This window comes from Penicillium cosmopolitanum, assembly GCF_028827165.1.
Source record: "Penicillium cosmopolitanum strain IBT 29677 chromosome Unknown utg000003l:1.0-3747932.0:1.0-3751027.0, whole genome shotgun sequence".
Lineage (NCBI taxonomy): Eukaryota > Fungi > Ascomycota > Eurotiomycetes > Eurotiales > Aspergillaceae > Penicillium > Penicillium cosmopolitanum.
Window position 1 is genome coordinate 3,136,197 of NW_026622673.1, and position 17,734 is coordinate 3,153,930.

At 48.9% G+C, this 17,734-nt stretch overlaps 5 protein-coding genes across 5 annotated transcripts; 3 read left to right on the forward strand and 2 right to left on the reverse strand.

Moving 5' to 3' along the window:
- Positions 1-226: 226 nt before the first annotated feature.
- N7509_001194 (uncharacterized protein) lies at positions 227-1,438 on the reverse strand (the record flags this gene model as incomplete). The annotated part of the gene is made up of 5 exons (XM_056625831.1): positions 227-386; positions 453-573; positions 641-817; positions 927-1,322; positions 1,378-1,438. 5 exons carry the CDS (start codon positions 1,436-1,438, stop codon positions 227-229), a joined length of 915 nt encoding a protein of 304 aa, XP_056494413.1.
- A 530-nt stretch (positions 1,439-1,968) lies between these two features.
- N7509_001195 (uncharacterized protein) lies at positions 1,969-3,525 on the reverse strand (the record flags this gene model as incomplete). The annotated part of the gene is made up of 1 exon (XM_056625832.1): positions 1,969-3,525. One exon carries the CDS (start codon positions 3,523-3,525, stop codon positions 1,969-1,971), a length of 1,557 nt encoding a protein of 518 aa, XP_056494414.1.
- A 2,158-nt stretch (positions 3,526-5,683) lies between these two features.
- Positions 5,684-6,472, forward strand: N7509_001196 (uncharacterized protein; the record flags this gene model as incomplete). The annotated part of the gene is made up of 1 exon (XM_056625833.1): positions 5,684-6,472. The coding sequence occupies one exon, from the start codon at positions 5,684-5,686 to the stop codon at positions 6,470-6,472; it is 789 nt and encodes a 262-aa protein (XP_056494415.1).
- Positions 6,473-6,919: 447 nt separating this feature from the next.
- On the forward strand, positions 6,920-10,610 carry N7509_001197 (putative RNA polymerase II transcription elongation factor (Ctr9); the record flags this gene model as incomplete). The annotated part of the gene is made up of 3 exons (XM_056625834.1): positions 6,920-7,774; positions 7,846-9,514; positions 9,562-10,610. 3 exons carry the CDS (start codon positions 6,920-6,922, stop codon positions 10,608-10,610), a joined length of 3,573 nt encoding a protein of 1,190 aa, XP_056494416.1.
- Positions 10,611-14,651: 4,041 nt separating this feature from the next.
- On the forward strand, positions 14,652-15,794 carry N7509_001198 (uncharacterized protein; the record flags this gene model as incomplete). The annotated part of the gene is made up of 1 exon (XM_056625835.1): positions 14,652-15,794. One exon carries the CDS (start codon positions 14,652-14,654, stop codon positions 15,792-15,794), a length of 1,143 nt encoding a protein of 380 aa, XP_056494417.1.
- Positions 15,795-17,734: the final 1,940 nt, after the last annotated feature.

Here is a 17,734-nt window from a genome sequence, read left to right on the forward strand (position 1 = left end):
GGTGGCAGTCATCGTACTAGTTCCCTGGTTCGTCCCCTTATTCTCTTGTGGAAAGTCGTAGCCCAAACAGGAATTGGTATTTTCCCAGTCACTCGAATAATTTGACTGCGTCTCCCACAATAAGTAAAGCGTATCGTTGCAGGGAAGTCTTGGTGAATATGACAACCCGACTGATCCCAAATCTTTCATATCAGGTAGGTAAATACTGAATTGTGTTGCTCGTCAGCTAGGCAATCCCAGGATTCGGGACATGGCTCACAAACCTGCGTAGTTTTCCCCAGACGTAAAAATGTTGGGCTGTCTGTATAGTGGAGTAGAAAGCGAGGGGTGTGTCTGTATTCAGCGTCGTGCGTGCTGTAGTATTGCCCAGAGAGCCAAGGCTTAGACTAGACAATTTTTAGAATGAGACATTATCGACGGCTTGTCGGTATGGAACCCGGAAGATAACTTACCTTGATAAGCCGCCGTAGGCCTCAAATGACCCATTCAGCGTGTGGAGCTTTGGAGCGTTGAAATCAAGCGTGTCATTTGTGCTTTCGATATTGATCCGCAGGCCCTGCCTGGGAGAGTACACTGACGGTTGTCGGACTATGTATCCTACGACTTCCAGCTTGGGCACAGATACACTGAGAATTCATACATATCAGCAGGAATTTCATCTTCGGGGAGAAGATGCCAGACCTTTTTACCGTCCCTGCAACTTCGAAGTAGTCCGTTTTCTCGAGCAATGGTAGGTCGACGTCAATGTAGGGGAATGTTCTGTCAGGCCCATAGATGGAACAATCCTGGGAAGCGCAAAATTGAGTACCCAAAGTGACTGTTTTCAATGAGTCAAATTTTGTACTATGGCATGTATGAGAAGAAGTTCGAGTTAAAATAGGAATCCAAGGGGCTGGGCATCGTGTTATACCTTGTCCAACTCCCACGAATTGAAACATCATTAGCTTCGGCCAAAGAACTCAAGTCAATTGACCCATTAGCCGACATTTGTACGAGCTCGATATCACCCGTGCTTTCGAGCTTCGGTAAGTTAACATCGCCAATAAGACCGAGCAGGTGTATATGATCGATCTCGTTGAGATCGCGCAGCTCGAATAGGCCCAACCCTGCTGTACCATTCTCGACCGTGGAAATGTTTCCGTGAAAGTTAGTCACTTCGTTCAAGACGAAATCACCCTCATAGTCGGATTCAATAACTATGTGTCCGTTCAATGTAGTGCATCCCTCGAACGAATCTAGTTGCTCAGAATTGTGAACGTGAAGGGTTGTCGCGATGTCCTCATTCACGCTGGTGTCCGTTTTGCATTCCTTCGTCTCGGCACCTAGTTGAACTCAGTGGTTGCTTTTACAATCAATCAGTGAAGCAAAGAAGTATACCAAGACATGATGAGGACAAGCCTAGGGCGACTGCAAAACCAGCAACCGAATTCCTCATCATGTTTGCCGATCGTTAATGTCAAAAAATGAGAAGGTGAACGAGAAATCAAAATCAAGCCATTTGACGAATATCCCGAGGGGTCATTCTTCTTGGCGAGCTATAGTCATGCTCGGACCCTGTTCTCGAGATTATCCAATGCTGGCCCTGGGGGGCCTTTTCCAGAACAAATATGGGGCCGGAGTTCCCATTCGCCTAGTTTACGAGCTAGTTTCAGGTTCGCAGCCACCGTTCTCTTGGCTCTCGGCCGGAAGCATGCGGGCGGACAAGTTCAATTTGAGGCGAAAGAGCCTAGTTGTTATTCGAACCTGCAAAGAGCATAGATTCGTGGTGGATACCTCTATGCCCAGCTCGCTTAGAGGGTACAACATAATCCCCGTGGGGCAAGGACAAGTTACTTAATGTCACTGTCGAGCCCATTCCCAGGTCCCCCATATATTCAAGTTCTTATAACCTGAAAATTATTCTTCCAGCAACACATAAATGACATTAGAACTTAAATCCAATATTTGGATATTTTGTGCTGCTATGGATCATGGTCCTTCTCGAATAACCAAATCTATTTCCTGGCCGAGTCTCTCCAATTCCTTGATTCGTGGAGGTTTCGCGAAGAATTCGTTGATCAGGTTTGACGGAATGGTAGATTCTTCGGCAACGGAAGCGCCTGGCTGTAGAGGTTCTGTGAGTTTGTGCCAAGGTCCATCTATACCATAAGGCTTGCTCCAAAAAGTTACTGAATATTTTGTAGGCTGCTCCGGGTCTTCTGGTGACGGTGACGCTTGGTTTGAGACAGAAACTTGAAAGTGATGAATTCGTAGGTGCTCATGAGGAAGTATATTCTCCTGAGGGCCTCCATCGGGTAATTCAAGTTGGTTACTACTATTAGTACCTGCCTCCTCTATCTCCATAATGCGGGAGAAGATAATGAAATACTTCTCTGCATCTAGAAGCCACTCGCGACCGCATATTCTTCTAAATAAGTCGAGGCCCCAGCGACGAAGACGCGGCCATCGGCATTTCCAAGACAATGTATGGAGGCAGTATATAATAGCGAAATCCAAACTCAACGGCCTGAAGTTATTTCCAGGGCAGAAGCGATCTCGATCTGTGATGAGATTTTCGATAAGGGACAACGCTTCTTCAAAGTCTGCTCGTCCAGCATCCCATGCGCACTCGCTGTCAGCGAGATAGTTACGGACTCCGAAGCTGAGATCAAATTTGATGAGTCGTACGGCATTGATCGAAGGCCTCTGCCTTTTAACCCATGAAGAACCACGTCGAAGGGCTAAATCATCAAAATTTGCGTCCCATTGAGCGAAGGTTTTCTCAACGCTTTTTATGATCAGGGAGGCTTTTTCGTTATACTGGGGTCCCAGCGGACAATATTTGTCAAGCTTGTCGAAGCGCAAATTCGTCTGGGTGATCAAGTCCACCAGACCAACTCTAGCCTGTTGGACTGTATCAAATCGATCTCCTAGCGTGAGATCACCATGCACGTTGACAGGATTCATAAGAAGCCTAAGATTCTTGGCAGTGTCCCTATCCAGCACAATGGTGCGAAGTGATAAGAGAATCGGTCCGATTTCTGTCTCCATGAAGTGCGACCCAATCGATGTATCGTCTCGTCCCGATGATTGGTTCTGAGACTTCTTGTTTTCCATCCAGGATTGAAAGATTTGAATCCCGCTTGTGATATGAGACCTTGACATTGCCGCATTGCCACGTAAGTATTCCAGACATGCGAATAAAATACTGATCATAGCAACCAAAGAAACCGCATTCGGTTCTTTCATCGTTTTTTGTACAATTCCACGGATTGCTTTATTGTATAGCTGGATAGGGGAAGTTGAGCCAAGACTTTGCCCCTCCACTGGATTCAGGGTCTTCCCCTCATGGACGATGGCAATGGCAGCAAGGGTCTGACGGATGGCGGGTTCTTCAAGGCTAGCGTGGAGAACACTACTTTGAAAGAACGCGCCATCAAAAAATCCCGCTAACTGCGGTGCTGTCCTATGGAAAAAGTATTCCAAGGCTCGGGGTTCGATAGGCGAGTCGACTCGAGCTGCGGGCACCAGGGTCCGAGGCGTCATCACAATAGGCGTTTGTGGCTGGTATCCCTGGCATAAGCGACCGGAAAGTGAGCATCTGTTTTGTTCATGATTAATTCAACGCGGATCCCCTCGAAATTCGAATTGAGAATGTACCTAGCACACGCTGGTTTCCCTTCGTCGCATTTAACTCGTCGAGCCCTACACTGAATGAGTAATCCTTCTAGTTATGACACCTCGCGGTCGGTGCGGCGCGCTATAAACCTGGACTGACTTGCAGGTGATGCAACCTGTGCGCACTTTGCTACCACAGTTGCGCTTCACTTTGGAGACTGGTCGGTCTTGAGTTCGAGCCATTTGGGCCATTTGAGCTATTCAAGGGAGCCAGTCGGCATGAATATTCTAACAGAGTCATGCCACTAATAGGGGACGCGAGGTGAGTCGAGACCTTGAATTCCATTTGATGATTAAGAGGCGACTTGGCGAGTTGAAGGCGATTGGCTCAATTTGTGTTTGGTCTGTCGCATGCGGCCTTATGCTTTAAATAGGAATCCGCCCCGGCACTCTCCTCTGGGTTTAAACAAAGAATCGCTCACAGTGCCAGCATCCGGTCAGTTTCAGAGTAGGGAAAACTATCTGGCCCTTCAAATATTTGAAGCTTCCTGAGAGATTTGCCGGTTTACTGCGCTCGGTGCTGATTCCTTCTCTCCTTATTTGTACCCCGCGAAACGATACGAGAAATCGCCCGGCGTACCGCCGTGCAAGCCAAGCCAGCCTGAGTCAAGGATCTTATAAAGCGGGGGAGACCTTTGGCAGAAAAATTTCTTGCTAGCTATAGAATGATCTCAATTTTGCGCACCGCCTCCCGAGGTCTCTCTAGATACATATAATGTGCTTGGGAAAACTATTTATCCCAGCTGCTTTTAAATACGGGAAGCGATCCCGCGTCTAAAACTTGAACCCAGGTTGAGTTATATATGTGTGTCCATTGATTGGATCCCATACTATTTTAGCACGTAAAGTGGCGTTGTAAAAGTTGTGATCTACCGTTAGCAAAAGTACTAGTACTGTTTAACTCGAGTAGGTAGATGCCCAGGTGATTAGGTAAAAAAAAGCGATAACATATTCGCCAAGCGGAGACTGCTAGTATATAACCTATTAGGTACTAATAGAAGGGTTAGTGTATACAATTAGCATTGTGTATCGGTAATCTTCGGTGGTTTACAAAGCTTTTCCTTCTACGCAATAGGCAGGCGTGAATAGCAGTGTTCATCTACTAGTATCATGAATCATTATTCTATTCTATGCAAACTGAGCTCAGCTGCCTCGGAAATACCAAAAACTAGTACACTTCCACAAGACATGCTGCAAACAACCCAAGCACCAAATTACCCATAAAGAACAACCCCCCCACCCCCCTCCAAGCGTTCGGCAACCGAACTTATATCCATGCCATCCATAACCATCGTATCATCGGGACATACCTCCAAGTTAGGGTCCGGATAGGTCCGCCATGTAGAAATATACTCCAGCCTCGGAAACAAATTTAGCGCGATCAAGAACGACTGTGAGTAGACGATAGACCATTCGGGGCTTCTCTTGTGTTGGCTCGAAGGCCTGTGTGGGTAATTGAGGGCTCCACGAACTGCTCGAGCATCACGCGGTGACCCAGATGGTCATTGTAGGCGTGTACCTGTTGCCAGGAACTTTCGGGCATGGTGAGTTGGCGTTTGGAGTATCTCATTTGGACATGTGTGGGTATGAGGTGGCTGATTACGCGCTAGTGGTGGCTGACTGCCGTAGTAGTGGCCTGCCCTACTACTGTATCGGTGCTATGGCGATCTTGATCCTATAGCTACTACTATTTTAATATCAAGTCTGGCCCTGCCTCCCCAGTAACTTTAACTATAGAGTCTTTTATTCAATGATTAAATGATTATATAATACTTGTTTCACCGATTTGAAAATACCCGTTCTTCTGGTAGGTAACCTTGGAATCAAACAGCATTGATTGTCTCGGATCTGAATTCCGCAAGAGAAACATGGAAAGATCAAACCTGGATGCCGCATAATATTGAAATTTAAACCCTACTACTATATGAGATGGCAAAGTTGACATCCATAGGCACTGCCAGTCTTGGAATTATCTTGATACTTGACATCCACATCCATCCCCCTTGCTAATCAGGTGCTATTCAAAATGTCCAATTTACCTCAAAATGAGTCCGATGACTCTGATTTAGAGGGACTACCTCCATCCGTGAGACATTATGTCTATGAAGGACCAGATCAATTTTCTCGAATCTTTAGACTTGAAAATGATCGTTGCCTACGTTCAATGCCCAACGCGTTTGGAACTCGCATCAACCCCGATACGGCAACTGGGAGCCTACGTACCAAAGTAGAGGCAGAAACGGAGATCAACGAGTACTTTGTTCTTTCGATTGATCCAGGCACCTTCAAACGGGTTTTCATCAGTGACAGACTGGATATTCCTCACATTTCATCATCCGAATTCTGCGCACGGACAAGCCGTTTGGTGATCAAGATGCCGAACCCGGTACATAACCAAGTCGGAATCCGCCTTCATGATGCCATTAAGTTGGCTCTTGTACCTATGAGGCTTGACAATATGGTCTTTGACTGGGGAACTGTGAATCTTGACGTGGGCAATGACCGCAACAAACAAGCCGACTTCGGGTGGGGACCCCGGAGACGCCCTCCTAGGACTCCCAAGAGACCAACGGTAGTGCTTGAGGTCGGTCTCTCTGAGAGCCACCAGAGGCTCTTCCATGACATGGAGACTTGGCTGAACCCCCACAAGGGGAATGTCAGGATGGCACTCTCCATCAAAGCAGTGAGAAACCGACCCAAGTTCACGATCGAGAAATGGGTCTGGGACGCGACGAACCGCATACCCAGCAAAGTTCAGGGTATCGTCCTGGAGAGAAACGAGACTGGTCAAATAACCAGTCGCGGGGGGAACTGATGATCCCTTTCAGGGTCATATTCCTGAGAGAGCCTGAACATTCTCGGGAAAAGGACATCATCATCGACACCAGTGAACTGCAAGCCATTGCGGAAATCGCATGGGACATACAGTTCGAAGATGAAGATGGAGACTAGCCGGACAGACTACATCATCCTCCACACCGCCTGCCACCCTAGCCACAGCAACTACACCAGCCACACATCCAATTCTCAAATCGAACAGCACCGCGACCTCCGCCTCCGCCTCCCCGAGTCACTTTCGCGTCTTCCTCGACCTTGCGGTTTCTCCACCGTATCTGGTGCAAGCTCATCTCTATCACGGACTTTTGATGGAATAGCTCGATCATGAGTTGAAGCTGTTAACGATTCCTCATCAAGTCGCATCCCGACCTTTCACTTTACCTCCCTCTCTTTATCTCTCCCCCCCCCAGGCGCAGTCGCAACAATGGCGTCTCTCGAAAACGGCCATGCCAATGGCTTAAACGGCGATTCTATACCATCTACAAGCTCCCTACCTAACCTACGTTTCTCCGATATCCCCGATGCCATCGATATTCCCGCCTCCAGTTTCGACAGCGAAGTCGAAGTTAGTCTCCTCGACCTCCCCGAAGACCCAACCGAGCTCTGCACCCTCCTGGAAAACGAACGGGCGGCCAAGAATTTCTGGGTCATCATTGCATTGGCCTACGCCAAGCGAAAGCAGATCGACCATGCCATCGACATCCTGAACAAGGGTCTGGCCTCCGTCGCCCACGGCGCTACCAAAGAGAAACTAGGCCTTCTGGGCTGGATCTGCTGGCTGCTCATGCTGAAGAGTCGTCAGGCTCCTCGTGTCGCGCCAGAGGGAGAGCTTTACTCAGAAGCCAAAACCAAGGACCACTACCTGCAGCTGGCAACTTCCACTCTGAACGAGGCATCGCGTCTGAACCCTGCGTACCCTCCTCTCTTCCTAGCCCGCGGTGTCTTGTGTCTTCTCCGTGCCTCCTTATACCCTCCGCGTGCGGTTCGACCCGGTGCCATCGATACATCCGAGCGGGTCGAAGCCCTGCGGCAGGCGTTGAAATGCTTCGACGAGTCCTCCAAGGCCTTTGGCGGTCGTAACATTATGGCTATCCTAGGCCGTGCCCGCGCACTATACATGCTGGGAAGATACGCAGAGGCTCTTGAAGGCTATCAAAAGGTCCTGATGAAGGTACCTAATCTGACAGACCCTGATCCTCGTATCGGTCTGGGATGCTGTCTTTGGCAGCTGGGTTTCAAGGACCAAGCGAAGGTGGCATGGGAACGATCACTGGCTCTGGTAAGCTAGAACGCTGGCACTTGTCCCCCATTTCTTTGAAAAATATTGACTGACCGCGCATCACGCTATAGAACCCCGAGTCCAAGGTCGCGAACATCCTCCTCGCCGTTTACTACCTTTACGACAGCTCCCGCCGCTCTACTACCGACCCCATGTTCGGCTCCTTGTACAAAATGGCCATGACCCAATACACACAGAAGGCTTTCAAGCTGGATAAAGAATATCCCATGACCTGCGCCTCATTCGGAAGTTACTTCCTCCTCCGCAAACAATACCCGACCGTTGAGACACTCGCCCGCAAGGCGATCGAAAAGACGGATGTCATGCCCATTGCTAGTGACGGATGGTATCTGCTTGGCCGAAAGGCACACTATGAGGGCGATGGGGCACGCGCCACGGAGTACTACAACAAATCCGACCAGGCTCGTGGTGGTGGTGAAAAGGGCTTCTTGCCTGCTAAATTCGGTGCTGTGCAAATATCCGTCTCGAACAAGGACTTTGACGGTGCCAAGTTCCGCCTGGAGAAGATTGTCCAACAATCAAAGAACGCTGAGGCTATGATTCTGCTCGCGGCGCTGCACGCGGAAGATGTCTTTGCCTCACTAAAGGCCGGTCTCAAGGATGATAAGTCGAATGAGACGAAACGTGCTATCCATTTGCTGGAGTCTGTGCGCTCGATGTGGAAGGATGAGAAGCAAAAGCTGACTCCAGATGAATCTGTCCTGGTTTATCTGGCTCGTCTGTACGAGTCCACTTCTCCGGAAAAGTGCATGCAGTGCCTAGCCCAACTAGAGGAGCTGCAGATTTCTGGTATCCCCGAGAGTTCTCGGCCTGATATTGACGATCCGGAGGATCTGAAGGCTGCCCTCCGCGAGAGTCTTCCTCCGCAGCTGCTTAACAATATGGGTTGCTTCCTCTATCAAAACGAGAAGATTGCTTTGGCGCGTGGTATGTTCCAATCCGCACTCAATGCTTGCGTACACTCGCAAGAGAGAAAAGATGGTTCCGACAATGATGCCCTCGTCACAACTATCAGCTACAATCTTGGCCGCACATATGAGGCAGCAGACATGTGGGACGAAGCTAAGAAGGTCTACGATGGACTCCTCGAACGACACAGCGACTACACCGAAGCTAGTGCACGTTTGACCTATATCGCCCTCCGCCAAAGCCCAACCGAGGAAGGACCCAAGAAGATGTCCAAGCTCTACGAAGCCGACTCCTCAAATCTGGAAGTCCGATCCCTCTTCGGGTGGTATCTCAGCAAGTCCAAGAAGCGCGTGTCCAACCTGGCCGAGGACTCGGAACAGCGCCATCACAAGCACACCCTACAATACTACGACAAGCACGACCGCTACGCTCTAACCGGCATGGGCAACGTCCACCTCCTCGCTGCCCGCGATATGCGCCGCGACACCGAAGCCGACAAAGAAAAGCGCCGCAAGGTCTACCAGCGCGCAGTAGAGTTCTTCGACAAGGCCTTACAGCTTGATCCCAAGAACGCATATGCCGCACAGGGAATCGCCATTGCCCTAGTCGACGATAAGAAGAACTACAGCGCCGCCGTGTCATTCTTCTCCAAGATCCGAGACACACTCAAGGATCCGAGCGTCTACCTAAACCTGGGCCACGTCTATGCCGAACTGCGCCAATACTCGCGCTCAATCGAACACTACGAAGCAGCCCTCGCCAAGGACCGCGCCCGCGACGTGCAAATCCTAGCCTGTCTAGCCGAGTCTGGTGGCTTAAGGGCAAGCAAGAGATGAACCTCGTTGCAATGAAAACAGCCCTGGACTACGCCCTCCGCGCCCGGGATGTCTCTCCCGACCAACTCCACCTCCAATTCAACGTAGCCTTTGTGCAAAACCAAATCGCCTCCCTGGCATACAGTTTGCAACCCACGCAAAAGACGCTCCAAGATGTGCAGGAAGCTGCCGACGGATTGAAGGAAGCAATTGAGACCTTTGAGAAGATCTCGAAGGAGAAGAATCCTCCTTACCCAGCCCAAGCACTCGAGCAACGTGCAAATATGGGTCGCACGATTAGCAAGCAGCTTGACCGCGCGATGCAGAGCCAGAAGGAGTACGAGGAGAAGAATGCGGCGAAATTACAACAAGCGCGCGACGCGCGTGAAGCAGCTCAGGCGAAGCGTGAAGAGGAATTGCGCAAGGCTCAAGAAATTGAGATCGAGCGGAAGAGGAAAATTGCTGAGGAGCGCGCGCAGATGGCTGAGGAGACGCAGCGCAGCGCGGCGAGACGGGCGGAGGCTGATCGTGCGCGTGAAGAGGCGGAGCTTACGGATGGATCGCAGGGCGAGAGAGTCAAGAGGAAGAAGAAGACTGCGGCTAAGCGGAAGAAGAAGGGTGGCGATGACTTTATTGCTGATGATGAAGAGGGTCTTGGTGGTGGTGAGGATCAGGATCGCAGTGGTGCGGAGGGTGAGAGTGAGGGTGAAGCTGCGCCTAAGAAACGTCGTCGTCTTGAGCGGAGGTCTGGGGGTAAGGTTGCTGCTTCCAAGGCTTCTAGCAAGTACAAGAGTGATGAGCGGGTTGTTGACTCGGATGATTCGGATGAGGAGGCTGGTGGTGAGGCTGCGCCGGGTACACCTGGTGATGAGGATAAGGAAGATCTTTTCGGCGATGATGAGCAAATACAGGAGGATGTTGCGCCTCGTCGTCGGGGTAAAGCGCGTCATATTGCTGATGATGACGATGAGGATGAGGATGAGGAAGAAGGTCAACAGGCTCCTGCTAAAGCGATCGAGGACAATGATGACGATGACCTCTTCGGGGATGAGGAGAAGACTCAGACTCAGGATACGGAGATGCAGGACTGAGTTGAGTTGCGTTAAGTTGTCATTTGCCATATTACCTCCCACCTTTACTTCTTTTCTTCTTGTTCGTTCGGCGTCTGGGACATAGGCTTAGATTTTGCAATTGTTGCGGAAGCAGATTGTTTTTCAAAAAAATTAGTATTTCTAAGTTTCAAGTTCCCTTTGAATCCATTTGTGTAATTAGCCTTCTATAGTCATCAATTAAGTTTTCCTGTTTATCTGGATATACGAAATGTTTCGTCAGTGTGTTGTCCATTGGAAGGTATACTTGAAATCTCATATCTTCGGCGTGCTATTGCTAACTAGGGCTATGATACAAGTTAAGGTTGTCTGTGAAATAGTAGTTATATCTCACAACCTTCATATTAAAATCAGTACTAGTAGGGCTGCCAGTCATATGATCATTGCTAATCAAATTCCATCTGCAAGCAAATAGAACCCTGGTCTTTCATAGAACCATACGCATGTCCTTTGCTTTAGAAACCCCATGAGCCGATCGGTCATCTATCCAATTTTGCTAGTCAAGATCACATTCAGATCAACTGAACCCTCGATCTGACAAAAGTACCAAATCCTCCTCGCCGAAACAACCGCCCCCCTTCCCCCGGCCCGCGGCACGCAAAATAGATTAATAGCCCCTGGCCCCCAGGCTTCCACCCGTGCCATGCAAGTTGGTCCCGGACCCCAACTCACAAGACAAATTCGCCACGGGATATATGTATACTTAGGAAATGTACGGAGTAGATGGTACACTATCCCCATTTGTAAAAGATACCTCTCATACTCGTACCTTGGTAACAAAAGCCATCAGATACTAGCGTAAGCGCGGGATAAGTTATAAACCCGCAACACTCCGCGTTCCAGTATCGCGAGATCTGTCGGATCTGACCTCCAAGCCCTGAATGTTAATCTAAACAGACAGGAAGAGTGATATCGCCGAGGTATTTTCTAAAATTAACCGTGACACTCATACCCACCTGCCGAGGAAATGACATGACATGTCATGGCATGAGCTAACTACGAGTAGTTACTAGTAGTTGGCCCCAGTGCGGCGAGATCAGACCTCTTTTCCATAGTTAGCTTAGGTATAGCCATACCACAATAACGAGGGTCTAGAATCAATCTTCAATCTAATTAATTTCCGACCTGCACCACATCACACAATACTATAGTTACCACATCGCTTGTTCTCGCTCCGCCTTGCCTCGCACAAGACAATGAAGCTAAAAAAGAAAAAAAAAAATATCCGACACATGCATATTAGAGCCCGTTTATTTCACTCTGCTTTTTGTTTATTCTCCTATAGGCTATGTTCCTTTCCTCGCAACCCCATCCAAATCTCCACTCTAACTTGAACCACCTGCATTCGCCCCGCCCCCTCCTTGTCTAAGTAAAGTAAGCAGGCGAGGGGTAAAATTTCCATTGAGACTGAGTCACGATAAATTAGTAGTGGTACATGCGGATGTTCTGACCGAGAATGAATACTTGGCTGGATACACGTATGGTATCTGAATCTGCATCTGCATCTGCACCTGCGTCTGCCCCGATCGGCCCTAACGCTATGTACGATCCGTCCCGAGCTGAGCTGACCTTACATGGGGGCCTTGCATCTGCACGAGCGGGAAACCATGCAGCAACGGGCAGTTGGGGGCTGTATTTGCGGTAATTGGGGTATTTTACTGTTAGTTACTGTTGGTTATGTTTGAAATGGTAAGCGGTCACTCTACAGCGTGAGAATTCTTTTGTGCGATTATTTTTGGTGTGCGCATGCTGACCGATTCCTGACAAATGGTACATGTAAATTGATTGATTAATTCGCTTATTAGTACTAGTAGTTCAAGTTAGTATATAGCGCAAGTCTTCGAGAAAACCACCTGAGCGCAACATAAGCACTACTAAGTAAATTGTAGTTGGCTTCTCCTTATGCATACCTAGGTAGCAATTGATACTATATGCCGTCTTTATATGAGTAGCAGATACAAACTATATAGTACTTGGCTTGCCATAGAAGGAAAATAACATCAGGTAGAGGTATGAAGTTTGAGCGAGTCCTAATTAGGACCTAAAACTACTAGTATCAGGCTTGAAAATAGCTTCCCATTGGAGACTACTATGATTCGTAAAATCCAATAATGAATTCAGATTCAAATCTACAGACCGCCTCTGATTCTTGGTGTATTTCTTATTCCTTATTTCATTTTCGCTGTGTTGTTGCTGCATGTCCTATCCAAGAATGTGATGTGAATGTCTCACGTATGCACACCCACCACCAGCGAATCCCGAAGCAAGGAAGACTGAACACAGAGAAGAAAACCACTGTATCGAATGCTGAAAATAATTCCGCCTCTTGTACGTATAAGAAAAACAAACCATAGGCATGTTCCAGTATCAATGTTCCTGCCTCCTTCGTTACGTTACGTAGGGCTGAGTGAGGATGGATGATCGCCGCACGCGGAAAGAGTCCAAAGATCGTCACTCCAACAACCCAACACAGGCCAGACAAACGGGCCTTCGGTGAATGAGCACTTGATCTCAAGACTCGATGACATGATCCTGCAGAACTTAAGGAAAATGGCCGAATAAGAAAAATCTTCAAGCTTTGTTGAATATGTCCGAAGATGGGAGAGATCTACATTTAACAAGCTTTTCCGTCCAAGGAACCGCTGAAGACTTAAGCTGCCCTGTATGCGCTTGTGGGGCATTGAAAACATCGCATAGTGTAACCTCATTGATTTTTCACGCAGCTGGCGGATCGCTTCCAATTTTATTCAAGTTGAGATTGTTGGCGTTCACTTGGCGTGGTTGAGGCTTGGCCAGGTGGCGTTGAACTGAGGTTATCAAAATGGGGATTTATACTCCGTACTTTGCGCCTAGGAAGGAGAACAAGATAGAATATAGCCATCTTCACCACCAACTACTCCATGACAATACTTGACTCCCCAAATAACCCCCTATCACCCTCTGTTCCGAGTCTGCTCAGATTGATGGATGTTTCTAAAGCTACAACAATGGTATCCTAATCATAGTATTGTATCTTCTATAACTCCATGCAAAAGCCAGTGGCAACTGCACTGTAGTATACTCTAATTAGAACGGCATCGATTGAAATTTTCTGCCAATTATATTAGGCATAAGTCCCACCCTAAAAGCTGGCCGGTATAAGACCGCCGATCGGAACAAATTCAGTCAACGTCCCATCAGCATCCCGAGTCATACTCACTCAGGGCTGAAGTGAATGAATAAAAGATGATATCACCGACGGGATACGTCGTCAAACTACGACCCTGACCCCTGCCCATTATTGTTGCATATCATCAACAAACCCACACGCTCTTCCATGGACACTCGCTACTTTACTCTACAAACGCCTATAAACCGTTGAAACAGCTGGGCCGGCCAGGTTAGGTCTCCACACAATCTATTGATGTCCGGTTGCATCCCTGCGGCTCTAACCTTATCTATCATGTCATCGACCTAGAATGAAGCATCGCTCCGGAATACTTTTCCTGTGGGGCTAGATGCAGCTGGAGTCTCCATCTCTCTTCGTCTGGCGCGCGAGACTAAACATAGGGCTAGAGTTCAGTCAGGCCCGGAATAGGCGGATATGCCTTTCATTCGCTTTTCAATTCATTTGCTCCAATGACGTGCTGTGCTGGTGGAGCACATTAACGCTTCGATCATATCATGGCATAGCATAGCATGGTAGGATGGAAACGGAACCTACAACGTGAAAATGAGTAGGTGGCTGATGGAATGGACTTTGCTCGTTGGTACTTAAGGGCCTGACCCAAGGCCCTGGGGTACCTTTTCCTTTCTTGCTCTCTTTTCATCCAGGTCTGAACCTCCATCCTGTAAGTAAATAATTGCAATACTGGCTGCCATTGTGAGAAATCGTGCACTTCAATAAACGCACTTGCAGTCTTCCTCTCAGTTCTTCCACCATCGCCCAAGGCAGAAACCAGACGCAAAGGCAACAGTAGCATTGGAAAAAAGAACAAAGGCTAATCCTTACCAGTCTCGACTCCCCGCAAATCCACCCTCACAATGCGTTACGCATACACATTCCCTGCGGTTTTCGCGGCCGCAGTCATTGCCGCTCCTCTCGAGAACGCCAAGCGCAGCGATGACTTCAGTGATCTGATTGGTGATGTTGGAATTGGGGCTATTCTTGGTGGTAATGGCGATGCTACTGGTGTCAAGAACGCCAAGCGCGATGACGAGGCCCTGATTGGTCTGCTTGACGACGATGATTATGAAAACTACGAAGATGACGATCTGCTTGATAATCTTCTGAAGCGCGACGACGAGAGCCTGATTGGCAACGATGGATACGATAAGCATTTGCTTGACGTCAGTAATGTTGGTGTCCTGAAGCGCGACGACGAGGACCTGGTTGGTGGCGGTAGTGTTGCTGGTATCCTTAAACGCTCTGAGGACGGCCTCGCCGGTGATGTCGGTGTCGCTGCTGTTGCTGCCGGCGATGGTTCTGCTACTGGCGTGCAGAACGCTAAGCGCGATGATGAGCTTCTGGTTGGCCTCGTCGGCGGTGGCGGTACCAGTGGGGGTGGCAGTCTATTGAAGCGCGACGACAAGAGTCTGATTGGTGGTAATGGTGAAAGCAACGACTACAACAATAACCACCTGGCTGATGTTGGTGTTCTCGGCGTCCTAAAACGCTCTGATAGAGAATTCATTGGTAGCGATGGATACCACGATGATGGCGACCTGGCTGACCTTCTTGATGCCGGACTCGCAGAGCGCTCTGAGGAGGGCATTATTGGTGACGTTGGCGTTGGAGCCGTCGCTGGTGGTGATGGTGATGCCACTGGTGTCAAGAACGCTAAGCGTGAAGATGGGATTCTCTCGACTGATCTGGCCGGCGTCGTCAACATCCTGAAGCCTCGTTCTGAGGAGGGCCTTGCCGGTGATGTCGGTGTCGCGGCTGTTCTTGCTGGTGACGGTTCCGCTACTGGCCTGAAGAAGGATAAGCGTCAACTTGATGGAAGTATCCTTGGAGGTGTCGGCCTTGACCTTCGCGAAGGTGGTGATGATTCCACCGATGGCGCCAATATCAATGAAAAGCGCTCTGAAGACATTGGTGTTGATGGCTTGAATCTGGTCCCTGGTGGGGTGGCTGATTACGTCCAGAGCGGTACGCCTATTCTTGGTATTGCCAATCCTCGTTAAGATTGTGATGATAAAAGCCCTGGAGTTGGTTGGTTGTGTACATCTCAGGGAGATTTGTTATTCGGGGAGTTTGCCATGAATTTCTGGAGTCAAGTATTCTACCAGGATATGCGCCCCGAAATGCAGTGTGACGGGTTGAAAGGGAGTTCTTCTATTTCTCCCCCTTTTTCTCTCTGCTTTCTTATGTTTGATGCTTGGGCTCAATAGTTAATGTAATACGATAATCATAATTGATGGGGATTTCCCGTATAACTAAACTACCCACCGTCATCGTACGTGCCCAGGTGCTTACCATCTTACAAAGTAATTAAATACTGGACTGTATCTGAATAATGCCATACATGGTTCTATCCAGGGGTACAGCACGGAGCACAGCAAGAAAAATAAATTAATAGTTCACGAGATGAGCGTCCGATCTGCTCTGTATGTATACTCCGTACTTTACTTTACTCCCACATGACCGATTCCGACCCAACCATCGGTGTAGATCTCCCACCAGACCGGGTATGGGGAGCAGACTAGTCACTCATAGCAATGGGACCATTGTCGCTCCAGCTCCAGCGATTTTCAACTAGCGGCACTATGGCGGCCACCGCGGAACTCGGCCAGTCCTATTTTAGTGGGTTGCTCGTTGCCCGTTATTATTGCCCGTAATTATTGTCCGTCATTAATGCCCGCAATTATTGCCCGTTATTATTGCCTGTTGCCCTGTAAACTCCTTTTTCTCTTTACCACTGCGTATGTATGGCACCGTTTCCCTTTCCCTGATGCATAATGCACACAAGAGTGGATTTGTCGGATAAAAAAAGAATGGAGAAAAAAGACGCGCAGTTCGCGCATCGATAATTAAGCCCTAAGCTTCTTGACACAGGCTACCTGTGCGGAAAGGGGGATAGTTAGCTGTCAGTGTACGAGTACGGAGTAATTTAGCCTAGTCCACAGTTCCAGTCCCAGTCCCAGTCCCATTTCCAGTCCCACTGGGCCCAACGGTTCTAGGGTTGCACTCGTCACGCTGACAGTTGCCATTGAAGTGAACACCGAGCCTAAGACAACCTCGGGAGGCGTTACCGCGTACAGTAATCCGGAACTATCGTGTGTATGGACGGAGTAGTAGCAAAAAACAAAAAAAACAATGACGCCAGAATCCGAGCACGGAAGAAACGCCAAAAACAAACCATCATATCCGTAGGGATCAAAGCTCTGGGGCTCAGCAGATTACGCTGGTGCGATCGATGGGGCACATTGTGTGTCTGGGCCAGTGTTCTGAGGGCGATCGCAACCAGATGCGTGTGTAGGAATTGGAGAATGGTTCGGTTCGGTTGCGAGAGGGAGTGGTTCGAGCGGGTTTGGTAAATTAATTGAGACGGCGGTTGTGGGCGCGCGCCCGCGAGAGAGAGGGAGATTGAGTTCCCTTCCCTTCAGGGCTTTCCTCCTTCTGCTCCGCGTTGTAATTGGGAAATGGAGCTACGATTGTAATCTCCTGGTTGGATTGAATCCGATCCAACCTAATTTGATTCAATTCAATGGCTTGGATGGAGCTTGGATTGGAGCAGAAAGCCGCTTCGGCTTGGCGAACGGGGCGTAACTGCTAGAACCAACATCTCTTTCTGCGTTATGTTTGGTAGGCTAGGATCCCTAGACTAGATATGATATTCTTACTCCGTGCAGGGGGCGGAACGGAACAAGCTATCGAAGGAACATGGATTCATGCGTATTGCTCCCGCATGGGCCGTTTCGGTTCGCATTGGGGGCTGGATGGGATACTGCCCCTGATTATCAGGTACCAAACTGCGAAAAGATGCGCCGACGGGGAGGACTTCCCCCTGGGGGGCTGAAGGGGATTTACATATTTCCCCCTCCCTGATGGTTGAGATGGCTGTATCCATGGCTGTGGCTGTGGTTAACCCTGGGAATTCATTGCATTAAGGATGCGGAATCCG